Here is a 26,952-nt window from a genome sequence, read left to right as displayed (position 1 = left end):
GCATTCATTTTTGACTGCAATAAGGAGAGAATTCAAAGAAACAAAAATATTCTCAAATGTATGAATTTCTAATAATGAATTTAGTTTTCATTCAGTAAAGTCCATTCCTTCTAATAACAAATTTTAATAGAAAATGAAATCTTCAACAATTTTTTTTTTAATTATATTCAAATGTTTTGAGAATTTTTGTGTATATTTTCCTAGTGTATACCCAGCTTACCAACTCATGTGAATATCATATTTGCCCATTATGCTTAAGTTGATGCACACAAGCTTGTTCTTTATACTAGTCTTAGAGCTTCCACCCAGGAGCTAATTTGTGGTCTCTGTGAAAACACTCATAGCAAAAGGAAAAGCCAGGGAAAGGGGAAGTTATGACTAAGCAAGAATAGTGGAGTCCTTTCTATTGTGTGCTATTGTTATTACAGTCTTTAGGTTTGGGCATAGATTAGTTTATGATGGAACTTGCTGAGAACAAAGCATACACAATCCATCTTTTCAGTGATCAAATTAAAGTGTTTTTGCCTGTAGTAATTAAAGCCTAGTACGCACTGCTATTTTATTTATTTTTTTAATTTTTCCGTTCAACCCACAGGGCTGAACGTAAAAAACTGACAGCTCAGGAGGAGCCACTGTACTAACCATGCAGTGTTAGTACAGCGATCTCCTCTGCTGTGCCATTATGTTCTGACAGGGGGGCGGCCCCCCACCAGAACGCATCAGCCAGCAGGAGCTGATCGGCAGATCTTTTTTGGTCATGCCCCTTCAACAGAAGCTGGGCTAACGGCTGGCTTCTGTCGGACCGGCTGCAATACACACAGGCTGAATGTCAGCCGGTTTCTATTGAACCGGCCAATGTTGCCCGACATGCACTAGGCTTTAGTCTAACAACCAGGTAACACACAGGGAGACAACGTCTATCTCTGAATAAGTTGTTGCAGAGCTGCTACTACAGTTCTTGCCTAACAGTGACAGAAGGGCACATGTGCCAAGGAAGGGAAGGCTTGGGGACTCATTCGCTGGGAGACTTTCCAACAATATGGAGAATATTGTTAAGTAAAAAGTGCAACCGATTGCGTGAAGTGCTCAATAACACCCATTAGTTGGCTAGAAACAGCCAGTTGCAGACAGTTTAGTTTTTCCTTTTTATAGCTTTCTAATATCTGACAAAAGCCTAACAATTAATAGTTTTTTTTGGTTTGTCTTCTTTTTTTTATTATTATTTTTGTATTTTTAGAGACCCTATAATGATGAAGATCCAGAAAAAGAAAAGAGGATAAAAGAGTTAGAATTACTACTTATGTCAACAGAAAATGAACTGAAGGGACATCATGCAATACCAGTAAGATTGGTCTCACTCATCCTAGGTTCTGCAAACTATCCAAAATCCAAATAAATTAAGTGCTTGACATAGAAATTACCGTACATGCCTTTTGTCAATTTGTCCTTTCAACAAAGATTAGATCTTACACATATTCTTATGTGGTTATATGCACCAATATACACATTACAACAGTACCTTTGAGAACTAAAGAAATATACATTATAGTGTTGTTTAGTCTTATCTTTTTGACAGCATTTAGTTACATGTTTACACTTTAATAGGTTATTCATGCTATTCCCATCATAGTATAAATGGTAAATATCCTGTATTAAAGCAGATATAGCCTTTGAAAACAGTATTAGTTACACGTTTTTGGTTAAAGTAGAACACTTCAGCTGAGAAAGAGGTCTTATCTTTTAAACGTTTTATTAAACATGTACTGTGACCTCGCTGCATGTGTAGCTCTGTAGTATGAAATAGTCATTGCATGATGACACAACACATAGCAGTGTATTTCAGGCTGGCTACTACATTGATGAAAGGAAACATCTTGACAACTGTTTCAGAAGTGCAAGTACTTTAGATGATGCAACAGCTTTTATCTGGCCCATAGCTGTGTGTGAGACACCTTGAGCAATTTCATTCTAAGTTCCTCCTTTTTTTTTTTTTTTTTTTTCCATCTCTTTTTGTAAAACACAGAACCATGCAGAAGAATATCCCGTGTGGCAGAGCACAACAATCGCTGACAACTCTAGGCCCCATGGTGACAGTGCTCCTGCCTCTTGTCTTGCGGAACCCCATAACTGTACACCTTCTCCTCCGTTGGACCATGGATGCCTTCCTGAAGAAAGTGCTTCCCCAGCTCGGTGTTTTGGTGTAAATCTGTTAATACAGATGAAGAATGTACCTGAATATACTGATACTTTGCAGTATATTGATCCTGTAAGTAATCCAAACCTTTGATAGTTCAAGTTCAAATGAAAAAAGTGAAAGTGGCAATGTGAATATTCATGGGTAGAACACATCTTCTACTCATTTATTTTTTGTGTGCCGCTAAATTTCAATTCCTAATGGTTCCCACTACAGTCTACAAACACAAAATTGTGGTGCTAAATCTTGTATGAATTAAAGTAATGGCATATATTTGCTGAAACTCTCAAGTGTATAAGAAACAATAACAAAACCAAAAATAAATAAATATGAGGGGTAATTGCACCAATGTGCAACTACTCCCAAGATAGAATAGAGTGTCCCATAAAGTGCCAAATGGATGTCTATAGGAGTCTCGATGTAGTCAGGCGCCGACACTCGAACAGACTTGCCAGAAGTAGATTTCACAGATGATATTTCAGTAAGCAAATAATGAGGTACTCTTACCAAATCCATTGGACACAGCCACCCTGCAGTGGTGTGTCATACAGGCTTATAGCGCTCAACCTCCTGCACTAAGATAAGGCGGACTCCAGGACCAGAACCAAACGTGAAGGATGACAGCCCCCGTGCGGATCAGCAGACATCAGGACTGGAGACTCGCAGTTCCATTCAATGTATAAAGAAACGAGATGCAAAAAAAACGGAAGGACTCCGATAGTGCAGGTCAACTTATAAATTTGAATTTATTCACATCAAAATGTGACAATAAAAAGATCTCTGTACATAAAAAGGCAATGTAAAAAGCATAAGACAAGCTGGCCCATCTCTTTTCCTTATACATTGAATGGAACTGCGAGTCTCCAGTCCTGATGTCCGCTGATCCGCACGGGGGCTGTCATCCTTCACGTTTGGTTCTGGTCCTGGAGTCCACCTTATCTTACTGCAGGAGGTTGAGCGCTATAAGCCTGTATGACACACCACTGCAGGGTGGCTGTGTCCAACGGATTTGGTATGAATACCTCATTATTTGCTTACTGTGATATCATCTGTGAAGTCTACTTCTGGCAAGTCTGTTCGAGTGTCGGATCCTGACTACATCGAGACTCCTATAGACATCCATTGAACAATTGGCACTTTATGGGACACTCTATTCTATCTTGGGAGTAGTTGCACATTGGTGCAATTACCCCTCATATTTATTTATTTTTGCGTTTGTTTCTTATACACTTGAGAGTTTTGGCATGTATATGCCTTTACTTTAATTTGTACAAGATTTAGCGCCACAATTTTGTGTTTGTATATGATTTAGGACTTTGTTTGATTGTAGGCAGCTTTCAGGTATTGTTTTGAGGTATAGCACAGTCTTTTTTCTTTTTTTTCCCACTACAGTCTGTTTAGTAAAGTCTGGAGTTCTGTTGAGCTTTAGTTCAGAAAGCAATGCCACTGATTTGCATTCAGAATAGTTTGCTGTGCCTTAAAGTGATTGTAAACCACAGACATAAAATATGAACAAAGCATATCCTTCTATAGTGTGTACTTGTCTCAATTAAGATCACTATAGACCCTTACACACAAACAGAAAATTGTCCAAGAAATATCCATCGTATGATAATCTGATCGTTAGTACACAGCTTTCGACCTGAAATTATCCGAAAGGACAAACATGAAAAGTTTTCTCATACGATACAAGATCGTATGCTTTTCGTTTAATCAGTACAGTTTTTGTCTGAAAAAATATATTACAAATACAATACATCACTTCCAAATTTTTATTATGTCGTACGAGAATTTTCGTACTTTAGTACCCTCTTCAATTTTGATAGGGACACTAGCATGGAACAAAAAATGGACGATCATTTGTCCAATAATCTTATTGTGTGTACTAGGCTTAAGTGTGATTTCTGTCTGCTGCCCCATTTCTCTGCTAACAGCATGAGTCACTTCTGACATATTTTCCTGACACCAAGAGAAAAAGGTGACAGGTAGGGACCTCCAGCTGATTGACAGCCTCAGCTCTGTGTGCTGTGTGAGGGGTGGAGGTTTCTATCCTTCAATTAGCTCTCGGAGCTCTCCTCACTAAGCTTTGCAGAGTGTAATTTCAGCTCTTGCCGCCTGTTTTCTGACAGCTCAGGCAAGCTTTATACATTCTGGACTTATATGTAGAGGAGAGGTGGCTGCAGATAAACAAACAGGTACAATGTATGTAGGAGGATTTGCTTAATTTCTGTATCACCTGAGACCAGTCGATTAACTGGGTATTTTTAAGGGTTGACAACTACTTTAAAGTGTACCTGTACTAAATAAAACAAAAATGAATAAACTGTCTGGCAGATAGATGATTAACGTAGACACTACTTCCTTTTGTGCAACAATAACCTTTTTTCACAGTGCCACTGTAGCCTGCACAATTTCCTATGCAAATGTTCACAAACACGTGGCAATAGGTCACTCAGGCACTATGCTCTAACTGCTGGGTGTCATGCCCATACTCTCCCCATACTCCAGAAGTCAGGATTATTTTCCTGTGGAGCTACAAAGAGAATTATTGTAATGCAGAGGCTAAGATCTGGCACCTTATGTTGCCAACTATGAGATCCCTTTCCAATCCTTTTTTGCTAGTACAGGTTTATATAGTGTACGCCTGCGTCTTACTGTATACTTACCAAGCGGAATGCAGTTTCTTATTTTGTTTTTATTTCCTTTTCTTTTTCAAGCTTAAAGCTGCATGTTATTTGTTTATTAATACTTTGCTTCGATGGTCATTCCAACCAGTACTAAGTGTACATTTTTCAGTTAAAAGAAACATTAGTTATTATCTAAATAAGTAAATAGTTAACCCATAAAAAAATGATTGTGATGGAGAAGTGTTGCTTAGACTAATAGCCAAAATCTGAAAGCTTTGAAGTATAGGATAAGACATTGCTGGCTTGTACTTAAAAGTGGTAGTTTGGAAAAAATCATCTTGATTCTGTCTTAACAACATACTGGGTTGTTGACCTGGGTCAAGCATGCACCCAGTGAAGTCTGAACTCCCTTTTCTGCATGCTTGTTCCAGGTCAGTGACTCACTTAAGGAAGGAAGCTAGGATCAGGGAAACGGCTTCATAGCCTGCACCTTTCTAAGCAATTCAGTAATGGTAGTGTGCACATTTTAATCCTCATGTTCACTTTAAGCAATAATGCACAATGAGAGCCAAATAATTACTGATATGGATCAATTGATTTAATCTACCCGTTGGTGCATGTCATTTTATTTATTCTACCCTGAATTTGTGCTAATCTTTTCCAGTCAGTACCATATTTTTTTATGTATTTGCTAAAAATTTTTACTTTGCTATGCAGTTGCATGGCCTGGAAAAAGATACACAGTTGTCCCCTAAAATACACATACAACTGGTTGAGAAAATGTGTGATAGATTATATAGTCCTTTTGCGGCAATGTATGCACATACCTGATAATAAAAGAGTGAGCACAATTGTTGCATCATTTCTTGATTTCTCTATAAATGTTTAAGTAATCTTTTTTGTGGAAGTATTTAAGGCGGCACCTTTCAAAATGTTAAAGTTGCGTGCCTCCTACATTGTTTCAGGATTCTTCATCATGGAGTGAAGTCAACAGTTTTGAAACCAGTGAGAACACAGATTCCTCAAACAGCAGTTCTCCCTCAGGCCGAGACTCCGAGCCTCCGGAGGAGATGGGCGGCCTGTGTGGCCCCGGGGATGTAACTGATACAGACACAGGCAAAACCATGCTCTGTATTGGTTCTCCCACCTCGCCCAGTTCCCTAGATTGCTCAAAGTGCAGCCTGTCGCCGTTGATCGTCCTGTGCAAAAAGAGAGGGCGTCTCAGTTGCCTAACCGGTGGAGAGAGTGGTCTCTCCCCTATCAAAAGCCTGCCTTTCTCTCCCTCTCAGGTAGATGATGACTTCTGCAAAATTCTCACTACTTCTCATCAAAGAATTAACAGTATAGAAAGTAAATGTTTGGAAACAATGACTAATTCCTCTCACACCCATTAATTTCACTTTGTGATTAATTCACTCTTACACATGGAGCTCTGAAATGAGTTTACCAGCAACACTAACTGGTGTTTTTATTTGGCACTTTGGAGGAGGCTTGCTGGTTCTTTCTGTCTGTTTGCTCTTTCACTTTGGTAATGGCAGTCTATAAAACTTTTCTGAATATCCTGTTTCTTTCCACAATCCTTTACTTAGTGTGCTTATTAGTATTAGGGCAACGTGTTCATAGACTTGCAACATATTTTATGTACTATTTCTTTTAACAATATAGTAATTTATTCACTGTGATTTCTCTTTCCCTTTGCAGTTCTTGAATCCAGTGTCAGCACATGAGGGGATGCACATTGAGCAACCAACTCTAAGTTCCACCCCCTTGTGTTCTTCCCACAAGACCTCAATTACCACACCACTTCACCGGGACCACACAACACGACTACAGAAAGAAAATCACATGTAGGTTCTTTTTTTTTTCCTAAAAGCAAAAAAGCACTATATGGGCAAAAGTATAAGGACAGCCCTCAAAATTATTGCGTTCAGCTGTTTCTAGTGAAAAGCTTTGCCACTCACATGACCAAAAGCTAAGTTAACATTTATATAGATAGTAGTGCTCAGAAAGGTCACTTTGCTACAGAATTGGAGGTAGCATATGTGGTTAGCATTTTACAAAGCTATTTAAACAGGTTTGTTGTATTTTTTTTTCTTTTAATCTGCACTGATATAGTTATATTTGTTTCAAAACTAAAAAAAAAAAAAAAAAAAAATAGCAAATTTACATTTGCCCCTTGACATTTACAGCCTTAGGACACCAGCCATGAAACGATCAATGTTGGACAGCTCTCCAAGAACACCTACTCCCTTCAAAAATGCGTTAGCTGCTCAGGAGTTCAAATATGGGCCACTGAAACTTTCGGTAAGCTGAACGAAAAGGGGTGGTTTGCTCAGGTAAAGCAAGTAAGCAGGGAGTGCATTAATGCTTACAATAGTTTATCTTACATTCTTTCAGCATCACACCCCCTCACACCTTGCAGAAGATCTTCAGGAAGTAATCAAACAGGAGTCTGATGATTCTGGCATTGTAGCAGAGTTCCATGAGACAGAGGAACCTGTTCTAAAGAAAATTAAACAAGAGGTAATCAAGTAAGATCTTCATGCAGGCTTCCATGTATTATATATTGTATACTTCCGAATAAATATGAATCCTATAACACTGTAAAACCATAAAGTGTATTTCACCATCTCTGATGCTTTCTAATGTGCTTGGTCCATGCAATTAAGCTGAAATAATGTATTACAGTTATTTATCGTTGTGATATAAGTTGAAACGGAATCACATTTTTTGCAGTACAGTAGTGAAAAGGATAATCTGCTCCTTCGTGTGCAGCAGAAATTCAGATATTTTAATAAATCAGGCCTGGTATTTTGGTTTTATTTCAAGACATATTCCGTTTTGATAGCAAAATTTCATTTTCACCAAAGTTAATAAGTGTATGTAGAATGTTATATGTTGTCTTGAAAAGAGATTGCACAAATATTATTTATTATTTTAAACTGAACCTGTCACAAAGCAATACCTGTGTTAGAAGCCTTGCGTAGAAACACAGGTCACAAGCAAGCTCTGAGTGTTAAAGATGACCTTTTTTAGTTCCATTGCATGTGACATCAGTGCCACTGAAGAGCTAAAGTTTGTCAGCTTCAGTAGGGTTGATTTACTAAAACTGGAGAGTTGAAAATCTGGTCCAGCTCTGCATAGTAACCAATCAGCTTCCAGCTATTTTGTCATAGCTTAATTGAACAAGCTGAAGTTAGAAGCTGATTGGCTACCATGCACAGCTGCACCTGATTTTGCACTCTCCAGTTTTAGTAAATCTCCCCCAGTTTGAGGCTACTTTTGTTCATGACTGATCTCATTTAGCATTTTTCTGAAAAGCCATTTTAATAAAAATGAATGCTTGCTATGAAAACTTAAAAACTGTTATGTCAAAGGGAACCTGTCTTGAGTAGTCTACCATAACTGGTTACTTCAGAAAATGCTACTTGCCTTACAGTTTTGCTAATCTGTATCAGCCCACGTATTTGTCTAATGACAGGTATTCGTGCAAGTGAGATGAACTATGCCAATATCTTCTTTCTGGAATTTATTTCAACAATGTTATTCTGACATAAGTGGCATCATTTTGTTGTTTTCAGGTAGAGTCTCCAACTCATAAGATGGAAAACAACTACTGGGAATCAGATAACCTCGTGGCTCAGCTATTTACACAGCATAATATTCTGGAAGATACTCCGGTAAGTCAGCAATTTAATGGAATTGTCTCACTTCATAGTTACTAAAGACAAACCACAGATTCATACTGTGCAAAGATAATCAGAAAAGACCCTGAAAATGTACTGAAAATGTATTTTCATTGTTTAAAAACATGTCCACTGTCAAAAGATAATACAAAATGCTATATGCACCGTCCCTAAGGCTGGCCATACACTGTACAAAATTTCTGTCGGTTCAGCAGGAACTGTCTGAGATTCAAACTGTTAATAGGCAAGCTGAATGTACCAAGTTGATTGATCAACTTGGGTACAACCAGCCTGCCGGATTCTCTTGCGGCTGTCATTATCGGCTACCTCCCCGCCGGGAGTAGACAATTGCTCTACTGCTATGCAGCAAAACGGATCTGTGTGTTTCCCCAGGCAGCCCATCCCCCATACAGTTATAAAACATCTGCAGGGAACACATTTAACCCCTTGATCGCCCCTGATGTTAACACCTTCCCTGCCAGTGTTATTAGTACAATAACAATGCATATTTTTAGCACTGATTACTGTAATGTCACTGGTTCCCAAAAGTGTCAAAAATGTCAGTTTGGTGTGCGATCTCTCTGCTGGAATGTCGCAGTCCCGCTAAAAATCGCAGATCACCACCATTACTAGTAAAAAAAATATATATATAATAAAAATTCCATAAATCTATTCCCTATTTTGTAGACGGTATAACTTTTGCGCAAACCAATCAATATACGCTTATTGCGTTTTTAAATTTTTTTTTTTTACCCTAAAATTATGTAGAAGAATATATATCGGCCTAAACTGAGGAAGAAATTCGTTTTTTTATATTTTTTTGGGACATTGTAATTATAGCAAAAAGTAAAAATATATTGCTTTTTTTGTTTATAGCCCAAGAAACAAAAACCGCAGAGGTGATCAAATACCACCAAAAGAAAGCTCTATTTGTGGGGGGGGGGGGGGGGGGGGACATCAATTTTGTTTAGGTACAGCATCACATGACCGCACAGTTGTCAGTTAAAGCGATGCCATATCACAAAAAATGGCCTGGTCATTAATGGGGTAAATCTTTCTGGTCCTTAAGTGGTTAAAGTGTATCTAAAGCAGTTTTTTTTTTTTTTTTTTTTGCTAGAGTATATAGGAGGCTTGGAACACCTAGTAGGATTTTATTGCTGCCTGTGTCCTCACTGGGGAGAACCATCGGCCCTATATGTCCTAAAAAAGACTGACATTTTTTGGGGAAAAAAAACTTTTTCTTAGTTTCTGTCATAAAATGTTGTTTTCTCCTTCACTGACAGGCAGTGATGAAGTGGCACTGATATGTAGAATTGATGGGCACTGATAGGTGATACTAATATGCGGCACTGATGGGCACTGATAGGTGGCACAGGTGACAGGTACAGGTACTGACAGGTGTTACTGCTGGGCACTGTGGCGGGCTCTAAATGGCACTGTGGTGGGCACTGATTGGCACTGAGACTTTATTGAGAGGGCACTGAATGGCAGCTGTTGGCCACTGATTGGCAGCTGATGGGCACATATGATGGGGGCTGTGCTGATTATCACTGTCAGCGCGAACTGAGGAAAGATGTTTCCCGGCACTTACTGGTTCACGCGATGGTCAGCTGTAATTAGAAACAGTTGATCACATGGCCAGGAGCCTCTGTTAGAGGCTCCTTACCATGATCGGAGATGCTGTGTGTCAGGATGTCATATGATGCCCAGTCAGGATAACAGAACCAATGCCCGGCCGTCAATCTGCTATAGGCTGGGGCGGGAAGTGGTTAAGGAGGTCTACCCAAATATATATCAGTTTTGGTAGCCACTGGTGGGTTAAATACTCACTTGGCTTGTTATTATTATTATTGTGGTCTCCTATAGTAAGATGATGTGGCCATTGCAGAGCGTTCAGCCTTTGTTATTCCTTATAATTGGAAAACCTATCAATGAAAGTAAGACACATTTGTAAAAGCTGTAGCAAATGGAGACACCAATAACCTGTATTTTTTTGCTTCAAAGAAAATCATTGTAACTCATGCAGTGTAATGTTAACCAAACAATCCCTTTTGCACTTTTTTTTTACAGAATCTTCTTACCAGCTCTTTTCTGATGAAAGAGGATCACAGGCTGAGGTCATTTACTGGTCAAAGAAATAGATTATTTTCAAGCCCATTACAGGTACTTTTTTATTATAACTGAATGCTCACATGGTGAACTAATAATCATTTTGTTTTATCCGTTGTGATATAATATTACAATATGATATATAGGGATGCACCAATATCTTTTTTTTTTTTTATTTTTATTTTTTTTACGAGTACCAATACTTTTTTTTTTTTTTTAGTACTCGCTGATACCAATTACCGATATCTACTTCAACTGTTTTTTGTTTTCACTTCAGCTGTCAGCAATGGCACAAAGCATTGAAAAGTTATTTACAAATGAATTAAATAGATATTTTTTTTTAATTATGCACTTTTTCAATGTGAAATGTGTAAATATATGTTAATATATTTAGTAACAAAGCAAAAAAAAAAAAAGTTTTAATTGTTTATCATTTATAAAATAGACTTGAATGAAAAAAAAAGCAGGAAAATAATTAAATGGAGAAGAATAGGGAGGTAATTAAGGCTGATTAGAGTAAATTAAGGGTTTATAAGGGGTTAAACAGAGGAACAATTGTTCATCGCTTTGATCTGCAGATGAAGAAACAGAAAGATACAAAAAAAAAAACAATGTTTCTTTTTATTTTAGTGTTTCAGAGGCCAAGCAATGTTGTTCATAAACATTGCCAGCTGATTATTATTTTTTTTTGACAGTTCCAATTACCGGACTTCTTTAACACTTCAGCTGTCAACAGGGGAGACCCCCTGACAGCTCAAAGAACTGAGCCTGGAAGTGTCAGTTTCAGGTATCGGTGCATTTGCACGAGTATCAATACTAATGATATACAATATAATACAGTCACATAGCTTACATACTGTATGATAACTGGTGATGCAATAATCTTTGAAAAATGCAAAACTGCATTTATGAAAGAATATCAGTGTTACCTACTTATTCAGCACATAAAACAATCTGTTAGACTGAGGAATCTATAAACCACTTAACTGACAGCCTGAAAAATATTAACAGATGCTTATCACTGGAAATCCTGCGTGGACAAAGGATTTGCCAAGTGTCTTTTATCTGTTTACATCTGGAGTTTTTTCAGAGAAACTACTATGTGCTGTTACTTTAAAGGCACCGGTAGAGATCATATTTACAAGGGAATGATCATTTCTTTGTCATGTTTTCAGCTGCCCAGTTGTAGCATTTGTCAAATAGTATTTGTTACTAAGGCACAGAGTTATTGAGGGGTTGATTTACTAAAACTGGAGAGTGCCTAATCTGGTGCAGCTCTGCATACAAACCAATCGGCTTCCATGTTTTATTGTCAAAGCTTAATTGAACAAGCTGATTGGCTACCATGACCAGCCGCATCAGATTTTGCCATCTCCAGTTTTAGTAAGTCAACCCCTTAATGTCTATCTCATGCTTTGCACAAGTTGTAAAAGATCTTCGATCTGGTCACAGTCAATAAAAGCACCCTGTCGGGATATTAATGCAGAAGTAGGTATTGCTGACTTGTTTTTTAAGGGGAAAGCTCTGGATTGTCACCCTTATCCATTCTTCTCTAGTTTGTGTGACTTAAGAAACTTGCATTTCAAGTGTCCCAAAACTTCATTGTGGGTTGTTTTTGGTCACTACATGCTGTTAAGGCCCATACACACATTCAGAAAATCATACGAAAAATATCCCTTTTGAAGTGATCGTACTATAATCTGATCGTTAGCTTTCAAGAGCTGATCACTAAAGTTCATTTGATATTATCCGAAGGGACAGACACGAAAATTTTTCCTGTTTGATAATAGATCGTACGATTTTCGTTTAATCAGTACATGTCCTTTATCACTTCCGAAATTTTTATTCTATTTTGCGAGAATTTTCGTAACTTTAGAAACCTCTTTTATTTTCAATGTGAGACTAGCATGCAAAAAGAAAAACAGACAATCATTTGTCCAATAATCTCATCCTGTGTACCAGTCATTAATAATTCATTGATTAAAAGAAAGTTTAGAAATACAAAACCTGCAAAATATATCATTTTTTTAAATAATAGCACAGAAATCCAGTAGCGTACTGATATTCAGCCACGTGCAATTAACTGTGCCTTTTTACTTTCTCTTTAAGTCATGAGGTTTGATTTTATTTGTGCAGCTGTTTCTTTCAAATTACTATGACACATCCATGAAATAAGTGTTTGCTTTTGGAAGAACCTCACAATAGCTATCCCAGATATGTTTTATTCACCTTGGGAAATAGAAAGTGAAAAGTGCTTAGAACAGTTTACATGACTTGTAACACAGATTTGATTAGAAGCAAAATGTCCAGGTTTCACACTATTTTTTATTTATTTTTCCTTTTTTAAGTCACTATGTTTACTTAACACATTATAAGAGGATATTGACATATATTTTTTGGACAATTGAGCACTAGGGAAACAAGATGCAGGCAAGTTCTCAGAAGTTTTATCTAGGTGTTTAGGTAACATATGCAAACACTGATATGATTGTGAGGTATACGCAGGCTAGGCATTACCATTTAGATTAGTATGCATGTCACGCAGAGATATCCTGTATGTCAAATTCTCTTATTTATATTATTTGAACAAAGACCTTTCCCAGAATTCTGTGTACGTTATTATTCACGGCAGGAGCTGCTCCATTAACCATCCATTAAGGTCTACTATAATGTGTTATAATGTAAAACAATCACATAATTATCAATTTCAGCTTTGAGACACCTTCATTATTGCTTTGGAGGAGGGGCTAAACCATATAGTACTGAAAGTAAATCTTATCACTTGAATTTCCAATACATGTTATTTATCCCACCGATACCCACCGAAATCCTAAATATCTGTTTAGACTTTTAATGATCTTTACACAGGCCCTTAGGCCTGATTCACACCCATGCATCTGTTGTGCTTTTTGCATTTTGCAGATTTGCACTACAGAACGTGTTCCATAGGAAACCGTGTTAAATGGGCTGTAGTTCAAATCTGCAAAAAGCACTAAAAATGCATAGGTGTGAATCAGGCCTAAGGCTGGATTCACACCTTTGCATTTTTAGTATTTTTTGCATTTTGCATATTTGCACTACAGAACATGTTCCATAGGAAACAATGTTAAATGGACTATAGTGCAACTCTGCAAAATACAAAAAGCACTAAATCGCAATAGGTGTGAATCCAGCCTAAGGACCAGTTCACACCACATGCAGTCCAATGCATTTTTTTTAATGCTTTTCAGTGGCATAGTTCACAGCAGTGCTTGCAGTTTCAGGGCTTTCCAGTTCCAGAAAAAAAAAAGCAGAACATGCTGCATTTTTTCTGGACTGTACTGGAACGCTGTAAAATGCATCAAACGCACCAAAAACGCATTAAACACACATGTCCTTATTTAGGGCCAGTTCACACCATAGAAACAGTCCGAATGCATTCCAGATGCTTTTCTGCATGTGCTTTTTTCATGCGTTCCAGTTCACCCCCCTCTTTTTCCTTAACCTTAAATAAGGAATTGTGTTCCAGTACTTTTTTCTTTTTACAGCGTTCCAGTACATTCCAGTGTAGGAAAAATGCAACATGTTCTATGTTTTGCACTGGAACTGCAAGCACTGGTGTGAACTATGCCATTAAAAACCATATAACCTACTTTCAATGTGTTTTTGATTCATAAAAAAACACACTGGACTGCATGTGGTGTGAACTGGCCCTTAAGGTTAAGAAAAAAGAGGGGAAAAAAATGCACTGGACTGCTTCAAAAACGCACTGGAAAGCATAAAAAATGCGCATGCAGAAAAGCATCTGGAACACATCCGGACTGCATTTCTATGGTGTGAACTGGCTTAGAAAAAAAAAAAAAAGAGTAAATAAAAAGAAAAAACACCTCAGACCTATTTTAGGGCCTGTGTCAACTGTTTTTTTTGTGTTTCAGAACATCTTCTCTATATACAAGTCAATAGTAATATAGAAGGCAGTTAACTGCAAGTCAGGTGCATATTAATGAACAGCGTGTGATCTCAGAGCCATCTTAAACTGATCTCAAATGCAAACATAATGCACCTAGATGCACTCTGCATATGCAAGCTCTAAGCCCGTAAACCCAGGCCTTTTTACCAGAGTGTAAAATTAAACATTCATATTTGGCCTGGAATAAGTATGAGAATAAGAACTTCCAACTCTCCTGATCTGCACCATTGTTCTGGATAGATGACTTAAAGTGGTTCTAAAGGCAGAAGTTTTTTTGTTTATCCTTATACATTCTATGCATTAAGATAAAACAACTTCAGTGTGTAGTGGCCCCCCTAAGGCTCGGTTCACACAGGGGGCGATGCGAGGCGACACGACTTGCCTCGCCGCGACCTCAGCGGCGACTTGCAAATGACTTCTGTATAGAAGTCAATGCAAGTCGCCCCGAGGTCGCCCAAAAGTAGTACAAGAACCTTTTTTCTAAGTCGGAGCGACTCGAGTCGCTCCTCTTAGAACGGTTCCGTAGTACAGAACGGGGGCGACTTGTCAGGTCGCGGCACGGCAAGTCGTGTCGCCTCACGTCGCCCCCTGTGTGAACGGAGCCTAATACTTACCTGATCCCCATCTCGAACCTGCAGTGTTGCACAATAGCCTCAGCTGTCCGGGACTCTCCCTCCTGATTGGCTGAGCCATTGACTCCCGCTACTGTTAATCAAAGTCAGTGAGCCAAAGGAGGGGCGAGCCTGAATGGACACATAGAGCAGCGGCTCTGGCACCCCCATAGCAAGATGCTTGCTGTGGGGGCAGCAGGGAGGGGACCCGAGAGGAGGCTCAGGGCTGATCTGTGCAGCAAGTATAACATGTTTATTTTTAAACAAAATACTTTAATATCACTTTAAAGTATGGAAGCCAAAAGCGTAGTATTATGATCGGGGAACTAACATTTTCAGGTCAGAAATGGCAGGCTACATATGCCTGCCATGAAAAGTTTACTTTAAATGTGGGTGCTAAGATGTATATGAAAATTAGGTAGTAGTATTCAGTTGGATATGCAAATACCAGTATTGACTGTACATACCTGGGTATGTTAATAAAAAAAGTAAACATTTTATAAGCTTATTTGTTTTTCTGAAGAATATGATTAAGACACGTTTATTACATTTTGTGGCTAAGAACTGTCTTGGACACATTGATTAAAAAAAAAGATCCATATTGAGCATGATAAAAAAAAAAGTATATTTCTATAGTTTTAAAATGAATCTTATTTCTTCTCCCCACAGCAACTTGGAAACACATTGGAAGCAATGTCCTGTGGGAAGATAGACGACCAGAAGCTGTATACAGAAATGTATCATCAATGCATGAAGACGGTATCCACCCTTGTCATGTGATGGGCTGGTTGATCTGAACAAGCATTATCATTTTGGAAACACTTAAAAGATAATTTGGGATTCTGTTGAACAATTCCTCTACATTAAACTTTGGGAGTTTTGTTAATTGGGACACTTTGTTGTGGTACAACAGTTGGGAGAAGCACAAAGTGCATTTTGTTCTAATTTCTGAGCTTTTTGTTGGATTTTCATCCTACCAATACAGTTATTTGGAGGGTGTACATTTCCATACACAAAAAATGAAAATTCTGCCTAAATTATTTGGGCATTGCATTGTATTTTATTACACTTGCAAAATCTGAACAGTTTTTAAAGAACAAGTAAACTTAATACCAGTATTGATGTTTTATATATATTTGTTTTCACATTAAAGAGCAGGAGCTCTACCATTTACTGTCTAATTGCAGTTGACAAAATGCCTTGATACACAAAACAGTGGCAAGCATTACTACAAGATTCACAAATGTTCACAAGCACAAAATATACGTGACTTCAATTCTGTGAATGCTGAGGACTGTATTTTATTCAGATATATGTAAAAAAATATATATTTGTATGAGTGCTGATTTTTTTTTTTACAAAATTAGCTTGCTTTAAAAGGCTACTGACTGGTAATAATTTTTTTATTAAAAAGCAAATTCTATTTTTATTCACTAATTTAATTTTTTTTAATAAAAATAATGCAAAGAATGCATTTTTTTAACCCCTTATCCCTGCTGCTAAGTTTGTAGCATTTAGACATGCTGGCATTGTGATAGCATCATTGGAATAAGGACAAAAAGATCACTATGTTGATACACGCTTAATTATGCACTAGCATTTGATAAAGTTTTGTATTTTCGCAAGAACTTTTTTGTACATTTTCTGGGAGAACCTTTTTTTAAAATTGCACCTTCAGTTTGGGAGAAGACTGCATTCATGTGTTCATATTTTATATATATTTTGTTTGTTTGTTCAACCTGAGATTTTCATTCTCAGTTTTATTCAATTCTCTTCTGTACAGTTACTGCCTTCTGTCTGAACTTACAAAATTGAACACTGTATTGTTGGGAGTTTTTGTTTGTGTACTTCGAACTTGCTGCCTTAAAGCATTTGGTGCAGCGTTTCTGCACTTATTTTTTACTGCCTTTGTTAAAAAAATAAATAAAGAGTGTTTTCTAATGTGGTGTTTTATTTGCCTACATTTTGCAAAATGTATATGCAGTTTATCAACCCTAATGGGTATATACAGCAATATATGTGATTTTTACCAAAAGAAATTGCAAGAATACAATGGAATCATGCAAAATTGAACAACCAGGACTGATAAGCATATTGATCTAACTGTGTAAATATGAACAAAATCTAAGGCCAATAGTGAAGATCAAGACAGCTGACACTTGCTGCTTATTTGCTTGTGATCGCTACTTGAAGTTTCAGATATTCAGTCTTAATTAGTAAAGTCTAACACACCTGATTCTGAATACTTCAGTTTCTTAACCACTTAAGCCCCGGACCATTTGGCTGGCCAAAGACCAGAGCACTTTTTGCGATTCACCACTGCATTTCTTTAACTGACAATTGCGTGGTTGTGCGACGTGGCTCCCAAACAAAATTGATGTCCCTTTTTTTCCCCCCACAAATAGAGCTTTCTTTTGATGGTATTTGATTACCTCTGTGGTTTTTATTTTCTGCACTATAAACAAGAAAATAGCAACAATTTTGAAAAAAGCGCATTATTTTTTACTTTTTGCTATAATAAAAATCCCCAAAAAATATATAAAAAATTAGGCTGATACGTATTCTTCTACATATTTTTGGTAAAAAAAAATGCAATAAGCGTTTATTGATTGGTTTGCACAAAAGTTATAGCATCTACAAAATAGGGGATAGTTTTATGCCATTTTTATTAATATATTTTTTTTTTACTAGTAATGGTGGCAATTTTAATCATGATTGCAACATTATGGCGGATAGATCGGACACTTTTGGCGTGATTTTGGGACCATTCACATTTATACAGCAATCGGTGCAATAAAAAATGTGACTGGCATTGATCACCGCTCCCAATCACCAGGAGCTATGGAGCTGCGATTAGTTTCAATAGGCAAAATGGGGAAATGCTTGTTTACATTAGCATTTCCCCATTCTTCCTTACTGTGAGACGAACGTGGGTATCCCCGTGGACATCGCGGAGCACCCGGCTGGCGTGCGCACGCAAGCTGCCTGTTAAAGAGCCATGCAGGTACATTAATCTGCCTGTATGTGCCCTTCTGCCGCAGTATATCTGCGTGAGGCAGTCGGGAAGCGGTTAATACATGTAAGCCCCATACACACTATTAGATTTTCTGCAGATTTTTGTCTTCAGATTTACCAAAAGCATGTAATGCAAGGTCCTGCCTGATTGCATACAAATTGAAACTCTAAGCCTCGTACACACGATCGGATTTTCTGGCGGGAAATGTGTGGTGACGGAAAATCTGACCATTTGTACGCTCCATAGGACAATTGTTGTTGGATTTTCCACGGATAAATGTTGGATAGCAGGCTTTAAAATTTTCCGCAGACAAATGTCTGTTGTTGGATTTTCTGAGCGTGTGTACACAAGTCCGTCAGACAAAAGTTCAAAATACAAACACGCATGTTCGGAAGCAATGACGAGCCAGTAGCGGTTGGTCTTGTAAACTAGCTCTCATAATGGAGAAATTATGAAATCTTGAAATGCAGCACACATTCTCTTCTTCTTTAATGGGATAATAATGAAGCTGCTTTGCTGGTGATACTGATGGAGTTATGGCAAACAAATTTTCAAAGGCTTTTTTTTTCTAGTGATTTCAAGAATAATATTATTACGCTTTTTTATTTTTTTTTATTTGGGCAAGTTATCACAACACCATTATCCTGCAGTTTTTAAGATCAAAGATACAACTATGTTGGTGCCCCTTGTCAATTTTACATTGTATTTTTTAAAATGTAACTGCCTCCTCCCAAAATGTACTTTGAAGTAAAACACATAGCCAAGTATTATTCTCCACATTTTGTTATTGTGCATTAAAAAAAGAAAACAAATAAAATTAGGCATGCTATCTGCCAAAAGAACTTAACCAAAAAGTGCATTCTATGCATCCAAAAATATAGAAAATATACCAAATCAAATTCAACCCAAAAAAAAAATATTACAAAGCAATAACTCCAAGGCCAATAATAAATAACACATTATCTCCTCCGATTCCGCAACATATCTGGTTGACAAACGGCCAATCAGAAACGAAATGAAAAGCACAAAAAGAAAAGCATGAATCAGCACTCACCAAACTTCTACTAACACAAAATTAGCAGAAGGAGCCCAAAGGGTGGCGCTAAAGAGCTGATAAACCATGAGTACGTCACCATGTTCGCGATTGTTGGCCAACAATTGTGTGCCGTATGCATGCAAGACAAGTTTGGGCCAACGCCCTTCAGACAAAATTCCACGGTTTTCTTGGCCAACAATCCAATAATGTGTACATGGCTATAAGGTTTGACCTCATATTATATGATTTTGGTAAATCTAAAGAAAATCTAATAGTGTTTATGGGGTCGTAGTCAAAAGGGGCCTCAATGTTCTACAATTACTTCAAACATACTAGACTGTAATTCATGGATTATAGCTGCCAGCAATAAGTAGACACAACATGGAAAACCACTGGCTCAAAATTTGTGTAGTCTTTTAAAAACACCACAACTGAAAGACTGACAGGTTTATTCATTAAAAATTGAAGAACTGATGCATTTAGGTTAAAGATAATTCCAAGATAAATATTCTGTCCTTATTGCTACTATAAGGCTTTTTAATAAGGAGTGAAGTGCACTAACCCAACCTAACCAGTTAGAAATAAAACCTGTGGTGGTCATGAAAGACCTGCCATGGTCTTTCATGACCGCACATGCTTTCCAGATCAGACCCACATCTGCAGTAACACATAGCATGCACCAGCGATCACATATGAGCCATTTAAATAGTATGCCTACTAGCTTGATTCAGCTTTTGCCCTCAAAATGCTCTTTGACTTTTTGTTCCCAATCAATGCTTGTCTTTTGACTTAATACTCTGGTAGTTGATTCATTTTCTGGGACCTTCATTTGACTTGTTCTTGAGCTTTGCTTTGTCATTGTTTGGTGCCTTGACTACAGCCCTGCTCCATTGTCAAACTTTAGCTGTCCACACTATCTAGCTATTGCAGCAATGATTTCATGTGAGGAAAATCTTGAATTGCAATCTTAAAGGTTATGCTGCCCACACCATCAAATGTTTATTTATTACAGGTACTTATATAGTGCCGCCAATTTACACAGCGCTTTACATAGGTATTGTACATTTGCATCAGTCCCTGTCCTCAAGGAGCTTACAATCTAAAATCCCTAACTCCCATTCATACGTACATAGTACATAATACTAGAGCCCATTTAGACCCATGCAGACACAGGGAGAACTTGCAATCTCTGTGCAATTAGTGCCATGGTTGGGATTTGATTCGACGACCCTAGTGTTGCTAGATGGAAGTGCTAGCCACGTGGCCACTGTGACTTGGTACCAAGTGCTGCTAGATCACTGCACTACAGATATACATGAGAACGTAATGCTATTTTCTGAAAACCCACTTTATCCCTCTCAACACAGTCATCATCTTCAAATGTGCTATTTTTGCTCATGTTGCTATTTACTCTAGTCTCCCAGCTTGGCTTCTGTATGTGTCTTCCAGGTCTGAAATGTCTGTGTGTCTCATTTTATGTGATTCTTCCAGTACTAATGCTGCATACACACGATCGGAATTTCGGCCAGCAAAAGACAGATGAGAGCTTTTCATCGGAAAATGTGACCATGTGTATGCTCCATCGAAATTTAGCTGGCCGAATTCCCGCCAGCAAAAATTTAAGAGCATGTTCTCAATTTTCTCAATTTTTGCGATGGAAAAAGTTTCTATCAGAAATTCCAATTGTGTGTATGCAATTCTGACGCGGAAAAACTCACGCATGCTCAAAGTCAACTACGGGATAGAAGCTATTGGCTACTGGGTATTGAACTTGAACCTTTTTCTAGTCCCGTTTCTACTGTCATACACACTTTGCTACTTTTTCACTGTGATTCCCCTTTCCTAATGGCTTGTTTTAGACTGTGGTGTCATCTACACTGTTCCATGCTTACCCCCTGGCTTTGTACTTCAGCTTATATGTTATTATTCTCATGACCTTAGGACTGCCAAGTTTTTACTGCATAATTGCAAACTAATTCTCATTTTGACATCCAGGCAGTAGGAGCCCCATGGTGAAAATCCCAGCTACTTCATACTGTGCAGGAGAAATATCAGTGTACAACCTGTTTTTTTGGCAATGTGCATTCAAAATATGAGTATTGACTCATGCTCAGTCTCATCCCTCTGTGATCATTCTCCACCTACACCTATACCTACTCTCTTATCTAGACATTCTCCTCTACTTTCATTCATGACAGGCCCTCTTTCTGTTCATTTTCCTACAATACTTTTAATACTTTTACTAATTTACTCTCCCTCTCTAATGCCCCGTACACATGATCGGAAATTCCGCCAGCAAGAGAACGATGAGAGCTTTTGGTCAGAAAATGCGTCTGTGTGTATACTCCATCAGACTTTTGCTGGCCGAATTTCCACCAGCAAAAGATTGAGAGCATGTTCTCAATTTTTCAGTCAGAAAAAGTTCCGATCGGAAATTCCGATTGTCTGTAGCAATTCCGACGCGCAAAATTCCTACGCATGCTCAGAAACAATTTAACGCATGCTTGGAAACATTGAACTTCATTTTCTTGGCTCGTCTTAGTGTTGTACGTCACCTCGTTCTTTACGGTCGAAAGTGCAGCATTCAGTGTGTATGTAAGCCAAGCTTGAGCGGAATTCCGTCAGAAAATCCATCCAAGATTTTTCTGACGGAAAATCTGCTTGTGTGTATGGGTCATAAGTGATTATTCTCCTACATTTTTATCCATGCCTGCTGTCCTCAGTGATTGCTCTTTACTTCAGTCCTCACCTGCTCCCTGTTCTAAGGCTCATACATGTCTAGCTGCGATTTGCAGTCCGGAGTCCAGTGCATTTCTGCTCACTGGTTCAGGAGCGAATTCTTCCCTGAATTCTCACTTTAACTGGACCCAAAAACTCACCGTCCCCTCCCCGAAGATGTGTAAACCGGCTCCATTGAAAGCCGGTCACATTCACATGTAATAGAAATTGCAGGCAGTTAAAAACGCACTTAATACACATATATGTGAACCCAGCCTTATTATTTTCTTTCTCCTGCACTCATGCCTACCTTCTTTCCCTCTCCGGTCATCCTGCAATGAAAAGGGGTCTGCAAGAGGAATCACAGCAGCTAGCAGAGAGACACGCTGTTCGACACACCAGAGGAGTCGAATTAGATTGGTGCTACGAGCAATGCTACATAGCACAACTACTGCAAATGGGCCATCAGACGGGTAAGCATCAAACTGTCTTCTTTACAGGGTAGTGCTGTTGTTTTTTTTTGTTTTTTTTACCCCCAGAGAGGGCCCTTTTAATGTTTCATTATCTGTTGTATCTGGAATCACGCTGTGGCTGGCATGCCACTACTTCAAGTCAGACAAAGCCTTTTGGGTTACACAGTAAAGTCATCTACTTATGTGATTCTTTGGGGTAATTATACCTTTGTTCTTGGTACTTGTGCTTTGTAGCACTTTCTATCACTTTTTTCTTTTTGTCATCGAGCTCTCGTACCTGTACGGACTAGAAGAAATTTCACATTTTAGCTGTGGGTCTTTTATTCCACAATAACTTTTTAATTACTAATGCTAGACAAATAATAGATTGCATATATTTTGGGTAATGGTATCATTGTTTTTTATTTTGTGCAATCTATATACAAAAATGTACAGAATAAATGGTAATTGCGGGCCTAGGCAACTACAACAAGCATCTACAGAATACTGATGTGCTAAACCAACTCATCTTACACATTTTGAGCCTAGGATTGCCTGAGTCTGGATCGCTGATTACAGTGGGGAATACAGAGCTGTCCAAATCTGGTGAGAAGGTGCTCTGAGAATGACATGGATGATTTTCCATAGTCCATGGTAATTTTCAGGAATGACATTGATTCTTTTTAGTTTTTTTTTTTTTTTACCCTCTTCCAGATCAACTGCACATTTTTTGTTTTATTTTGGTTGAACTCAATATACAGTGTATGTGTCTTTTTAGGCAGGTAAGCTCATTTACTACACTATATTGTCAAAAGTATTAGGACACCTGCCTTTACACGCACTTGAAATTTAATAGTATACCAGCCTTAGTCCGTAGGGTTCAATGTTGAGTTGGCCCTCCCTTTGCAGCTATAACAGCTTCAACTCTTCTGGTAAAGCTGTCCACAAGGTTTAGGAGTGTGTCTATGGGAATGTTTGACCATTCTTTCAGAACGAGATAAGAAGGCCTGCCCAAACCAGGGGCTTATAGCCCGAACTTTGGCTATGTTTTGACTACTTTAGTTCTATTTACTTTTATTATTAAACAAGTGTGATTTAATTGTACTTCTTTCTTGGTCTGATTCATGGTTTCTGACAGTAGATGAAGGCCATGAATTCAGAAGGTGAATGTCAATCCACTTGATGTAATATCTTTTCCAGATTGGATGGCCATGGCATTACAAACGCTCCTGAGTTGCATAGCTCACCTGGAATCTCCCACTGTGACTGCTCTGGTACAACCTGTGTTGCAGGCCGTCCCTGCCTCGAGTATTACCTCTATAAGAGGTACAGTGCTTTGCAAAATTATTAACCCACTTGGCATTTTTCATATTTTGTTGCCTCACAACCTGGAATTAACATGGATTGTTTGAGGATTTGCATCATTTAATTTATAGAACATGCCCACACCTTGGAAGATGTTTTTCAGTGGTCCTGTTTTACTACTTCTTAGTCATGGATTTTTTTGACCAAGCAAAAGCTTCACAGCAGTAAAACCTACAAAGAAGAATCTAAAGCTAAGACAAATATCATAATGGACAGCACATGGTCTGAGGTGCTTATATGCGACCCGCAGTTTCATCAGTTTACTTTCTAACACCAATTTAGATCTGCATCTTTCTTAATATTTAGCACTGTGCTGCTTAAATAATTCTATGCCATCTGCTGCCTGGACCTTTTCTTCACTCTCTGATCATTCTCCTTAACATTCATCCATGCCCACCCTCTTGTGTTCTTTTTTTGTTTACAAAAGTTTTTATTAAAATCTTGACTAACAAAATTGGTATAATGAAAAGAAGTTGTACAAAGTTGTACAAAGTCTTTAATTTGCACCCAAATAAGAAAGAAAGCACTCACATTGCCACATCCGTAGTTTAAGGGGAACAAAAAAAGAAAGGATACTTATTAAGTATCCCTAGGTTGGACTTTAGAGGCATACGAAACAAATAGCAAAGTATAGAAAAGTAACAATGTTTATTATGAAAATACAATACATGAATAGAGCATTCAAAGGTTACAAATCATGTATCATTATACAGAGTATACAGTAAACCCTTGTGTATCTACGTGTTTCACTGTTAGGCTTCTTCAGGACACAATCAAGGTATTCAAAGATAGCAGAGGAGAGAAAGAATCTCACTGTTTAAAATAGAACATACTCATTTTAAAAATAAATTCTGGTAACCATAACATACATATTACACATTAAGATTAAAAAGCGCTTGTCTGTTCAAAAGGAAAAGTCGAGGCACAAGTGGACACAGAAAATCAGTAGATGAGAAAAAAAAAATTATCCACACACCAACATAGAACAAAGACAATGCAGACCAAAAAACAATAAAGATAATAAAATATAATAGTAAAAATAAGTATACCTTGCAGGAGAATGAACCTTGCATGTAAATATCCAGATAGTATGGATGTAATATACGCCCAAAAGGGGGATCAATTTCTGTGGTTAGCATACAGGCAGGGCTCAAGTCCTGCGGGAATGCATGGGGACGGAGTTCCTGTACTTTTTCCGCAACAGGAACTCAGTTCCCGTTAGCAGCAGAGTCCTGCAAGACTTTAAAGTATGTGAGCTGTGTGGCAGGTGCTACACCAGCAGCCATCGACACAGCTCGCAATAGTAAGTGCCGCACGCCTTACCATTCAGGCATTGCCAGTAGGGGGCCCCATGACAGATTCCGCTTTGATCTACTTGTCAATCACACCTAGCTGACGGGTAGATCAGGTCCCTGCTGCTAAGAGATTGTATTTACTCAGACCTCTCGTGATACACTCCTCCCCGCCGGCCCCTCCTGATTTTCTGTCTCCTCATTCCCCCCCCCCCCCCCCCCAGTCTCCTGCATACTTGTTCTGTGTGTCCCACTGAATCCCCCCCTCCTCTATCTTCAGTGCTATATGATGAGAGAACCCAGAGGCGGAGCACAGCTATTCTGCTCACAGGACATGCAGGGAGAGAGGTGAGCTGAGGGAGGAGCATCAGTTTGGGGTGGTAAGCTGAGCACAATACCTGGCAAAGTTTAATGCCAGGAGGAAAGTTTATGTGGAAATATGTGAAGGGTTGGAATAGCAGCGAGTGTGTGTTGGAGCCCTGCAGAGTTTGCAGCCCCCCAAACTAACATACTGTACATCTCCTAAGCAGGAACACATCACTATCTCCCCAAGCATTCTGTCCAGATAATGTGCAGTTCATTTATGACCTTTTCGTTTAACCCTGTGTTATCCAAACTCTGTTCAATGAAAAGTGTAAACTCACCACATAAACACTCTATATACAAAAGAATATTCCCCAATAAAGATAAGAACATTTTCATGGAAGCACAATTGAATGAATGCTGATTATTCAGAGAATTACTGGATTTATGTTTATTGAGGATTGTGTTTTTTATGTACTAACAGTTAAGCTTCATACACACAATATGAAAATTTGATGAAAAAAAAACCCTTTTGAAGCATTCGTGCATATGAGCGTATCATTTTTTTTTTTTGGTGGGGGAGTGGATCTTGGGTGGGAGTTCCCACACTTTTTTCCCCAGGACCCCTGAATACAGGTGACTGGAGACAGCCAAATCTGGCAATAAATAGGGAATCATAGAATCAAAAAACAGTGTCCTAGTATTCCCTGGGAAAGCAAAAATACGTAAAAATTTGTAGTGCCCCTAGAAACAAAGGAAAAAGAAGAAAAATAAATACTTGCTGATATAAGTAGATCAGGAGTGGTAACCAAATGGTTCCCAAACACGGGCAAAGCACTGCCAAAAAGAGTTATGCCTTGTACACATGGTTTCCGACAGAAAATGTGCGATCGGATCATGTGTGTGGGCTCAATCGGACATTTTCCGTCGGAATTTCCGACATACAAAGTTTGAGAGCTGGATCTCAAATTTTCCGACAACATGATCCGATCGCGTCAATTACGATCGTGTGTAGCCTAGTCCGACAGACAAAGTGCCCCTCATGCTCAGTATAAATTCTGAGGCGGAAGCACTCGGTCAGGTAAAACTAGCGTTCGTAATCGATATAGCACATTCGTCACGCTGCAATGTTAAAAATTGTTTAATGCACCGCATTCTCTTTTTCTTTATAATGCTAGAAGAATTAAGTTGTTTTGCTGCTCATATTCACACAGACTTCTCCAAAACTTATTTCTTTAATCTTTTTCCTGATTTCATGAATAGAATATTTTTATTCATCAGATCTCCCGAGTCATTTTGGATTTTTATCTTTTATTTTTTTTAAATTTTGTGGTTGCTTTTTTAATCAAGATCTCCTTTTTTTACATTTTGCTCATCTTCATAATTAGTTTAGTGTGTTTAGTGTGTCAACTTACCACATCACCATTATTAGCTGTTTATTTTATTGTTTTATTTTTGAATCTTGAGGAGGTTGTTTGGTGTTGGTGCCCCTTGTTAATTTGATTTTGTATTTTTGAAATGTACCTGCCTACTCACAAATAAACTGTCCTTTTGAAGCAAAACACATACGCAAGTATTTCTTTAACCAAAAAAA

At 38.2% G+C, this 26,952-nt stretch overlaps 1 protein-coding gene across 3 annotated transcripts in view; it reads left to right on the top strand.

Moving 5' to 3' along the window:
• The window catches only part of MYB (MYB proto-oncogene, transcription factor), a 28,355-nt gene extending 11,828 nt beyond the window's left edge, over positions 1-16,527 (top strand). For 2 of the 3 annotated variants that reach the window (XM_077486811.1, XM_077486812.1), the window contains exons 8-16: positions 1,238-1,342; positions 2,024-2,266; positions 5,787-6,110; positions 6,523-6,668; positions 7,011-7,125; positions 7,219-7,344; positions 8,403-8,501; positions 10,578-10,670; positions 15,846-16,527. In XM_077486811.1, the coding sequence (XP_077342937.1) occupies positions 1,238-1,342; positions 2,024-2,266; positions 5,787-6,110; positions 6,523-6,668; positions 7,011-7,125; positions 7,219-7,344; positions 8,403-8,501; positions 10,578-10,670; positions 15,846-15,956 (1,362 nt within the window). In that variant the 3' untranslated portion in view covers positions 15,957-16,527. The remainder of the gene's footprint in view (positions 1-1,237; positions 1,343-2,023; positions 2,267-5,786; positions 6,111-6,522; positions 6,669-7,010; positions 7,126-7,218; positions 7,345-8,402; positions 8,502-10,577; positions 10,671-15,845) is intronic. The other variant, XM_077486813.1, reaches the window with a different exon arrangement.
• The last annotated feature ends 10,425 nt before the right edge of the window (positions 16,528-26,952 follow it).

Source organism: Lithobates pipiens, unplaced genomic scaffold, assembly GCF_037356315.1.
Source record: "Lithobates pipiens isolate NorthernLeopardFrog02 unplaced genomic scaffold, aLitPip1_a1.2 Scaffold_18, whole genome shotgun sequence".
Lineage (NCBI taxonomy): Eukaryota > Metazoa > Chordata > Amphibia > Anura > Ranidae > Lithobates > Lithobates pipiens.
Note: the sequence above shows the minus strand (reverse complement) of the source record. Positions and strands in the feature narration are given on the sequence as shown.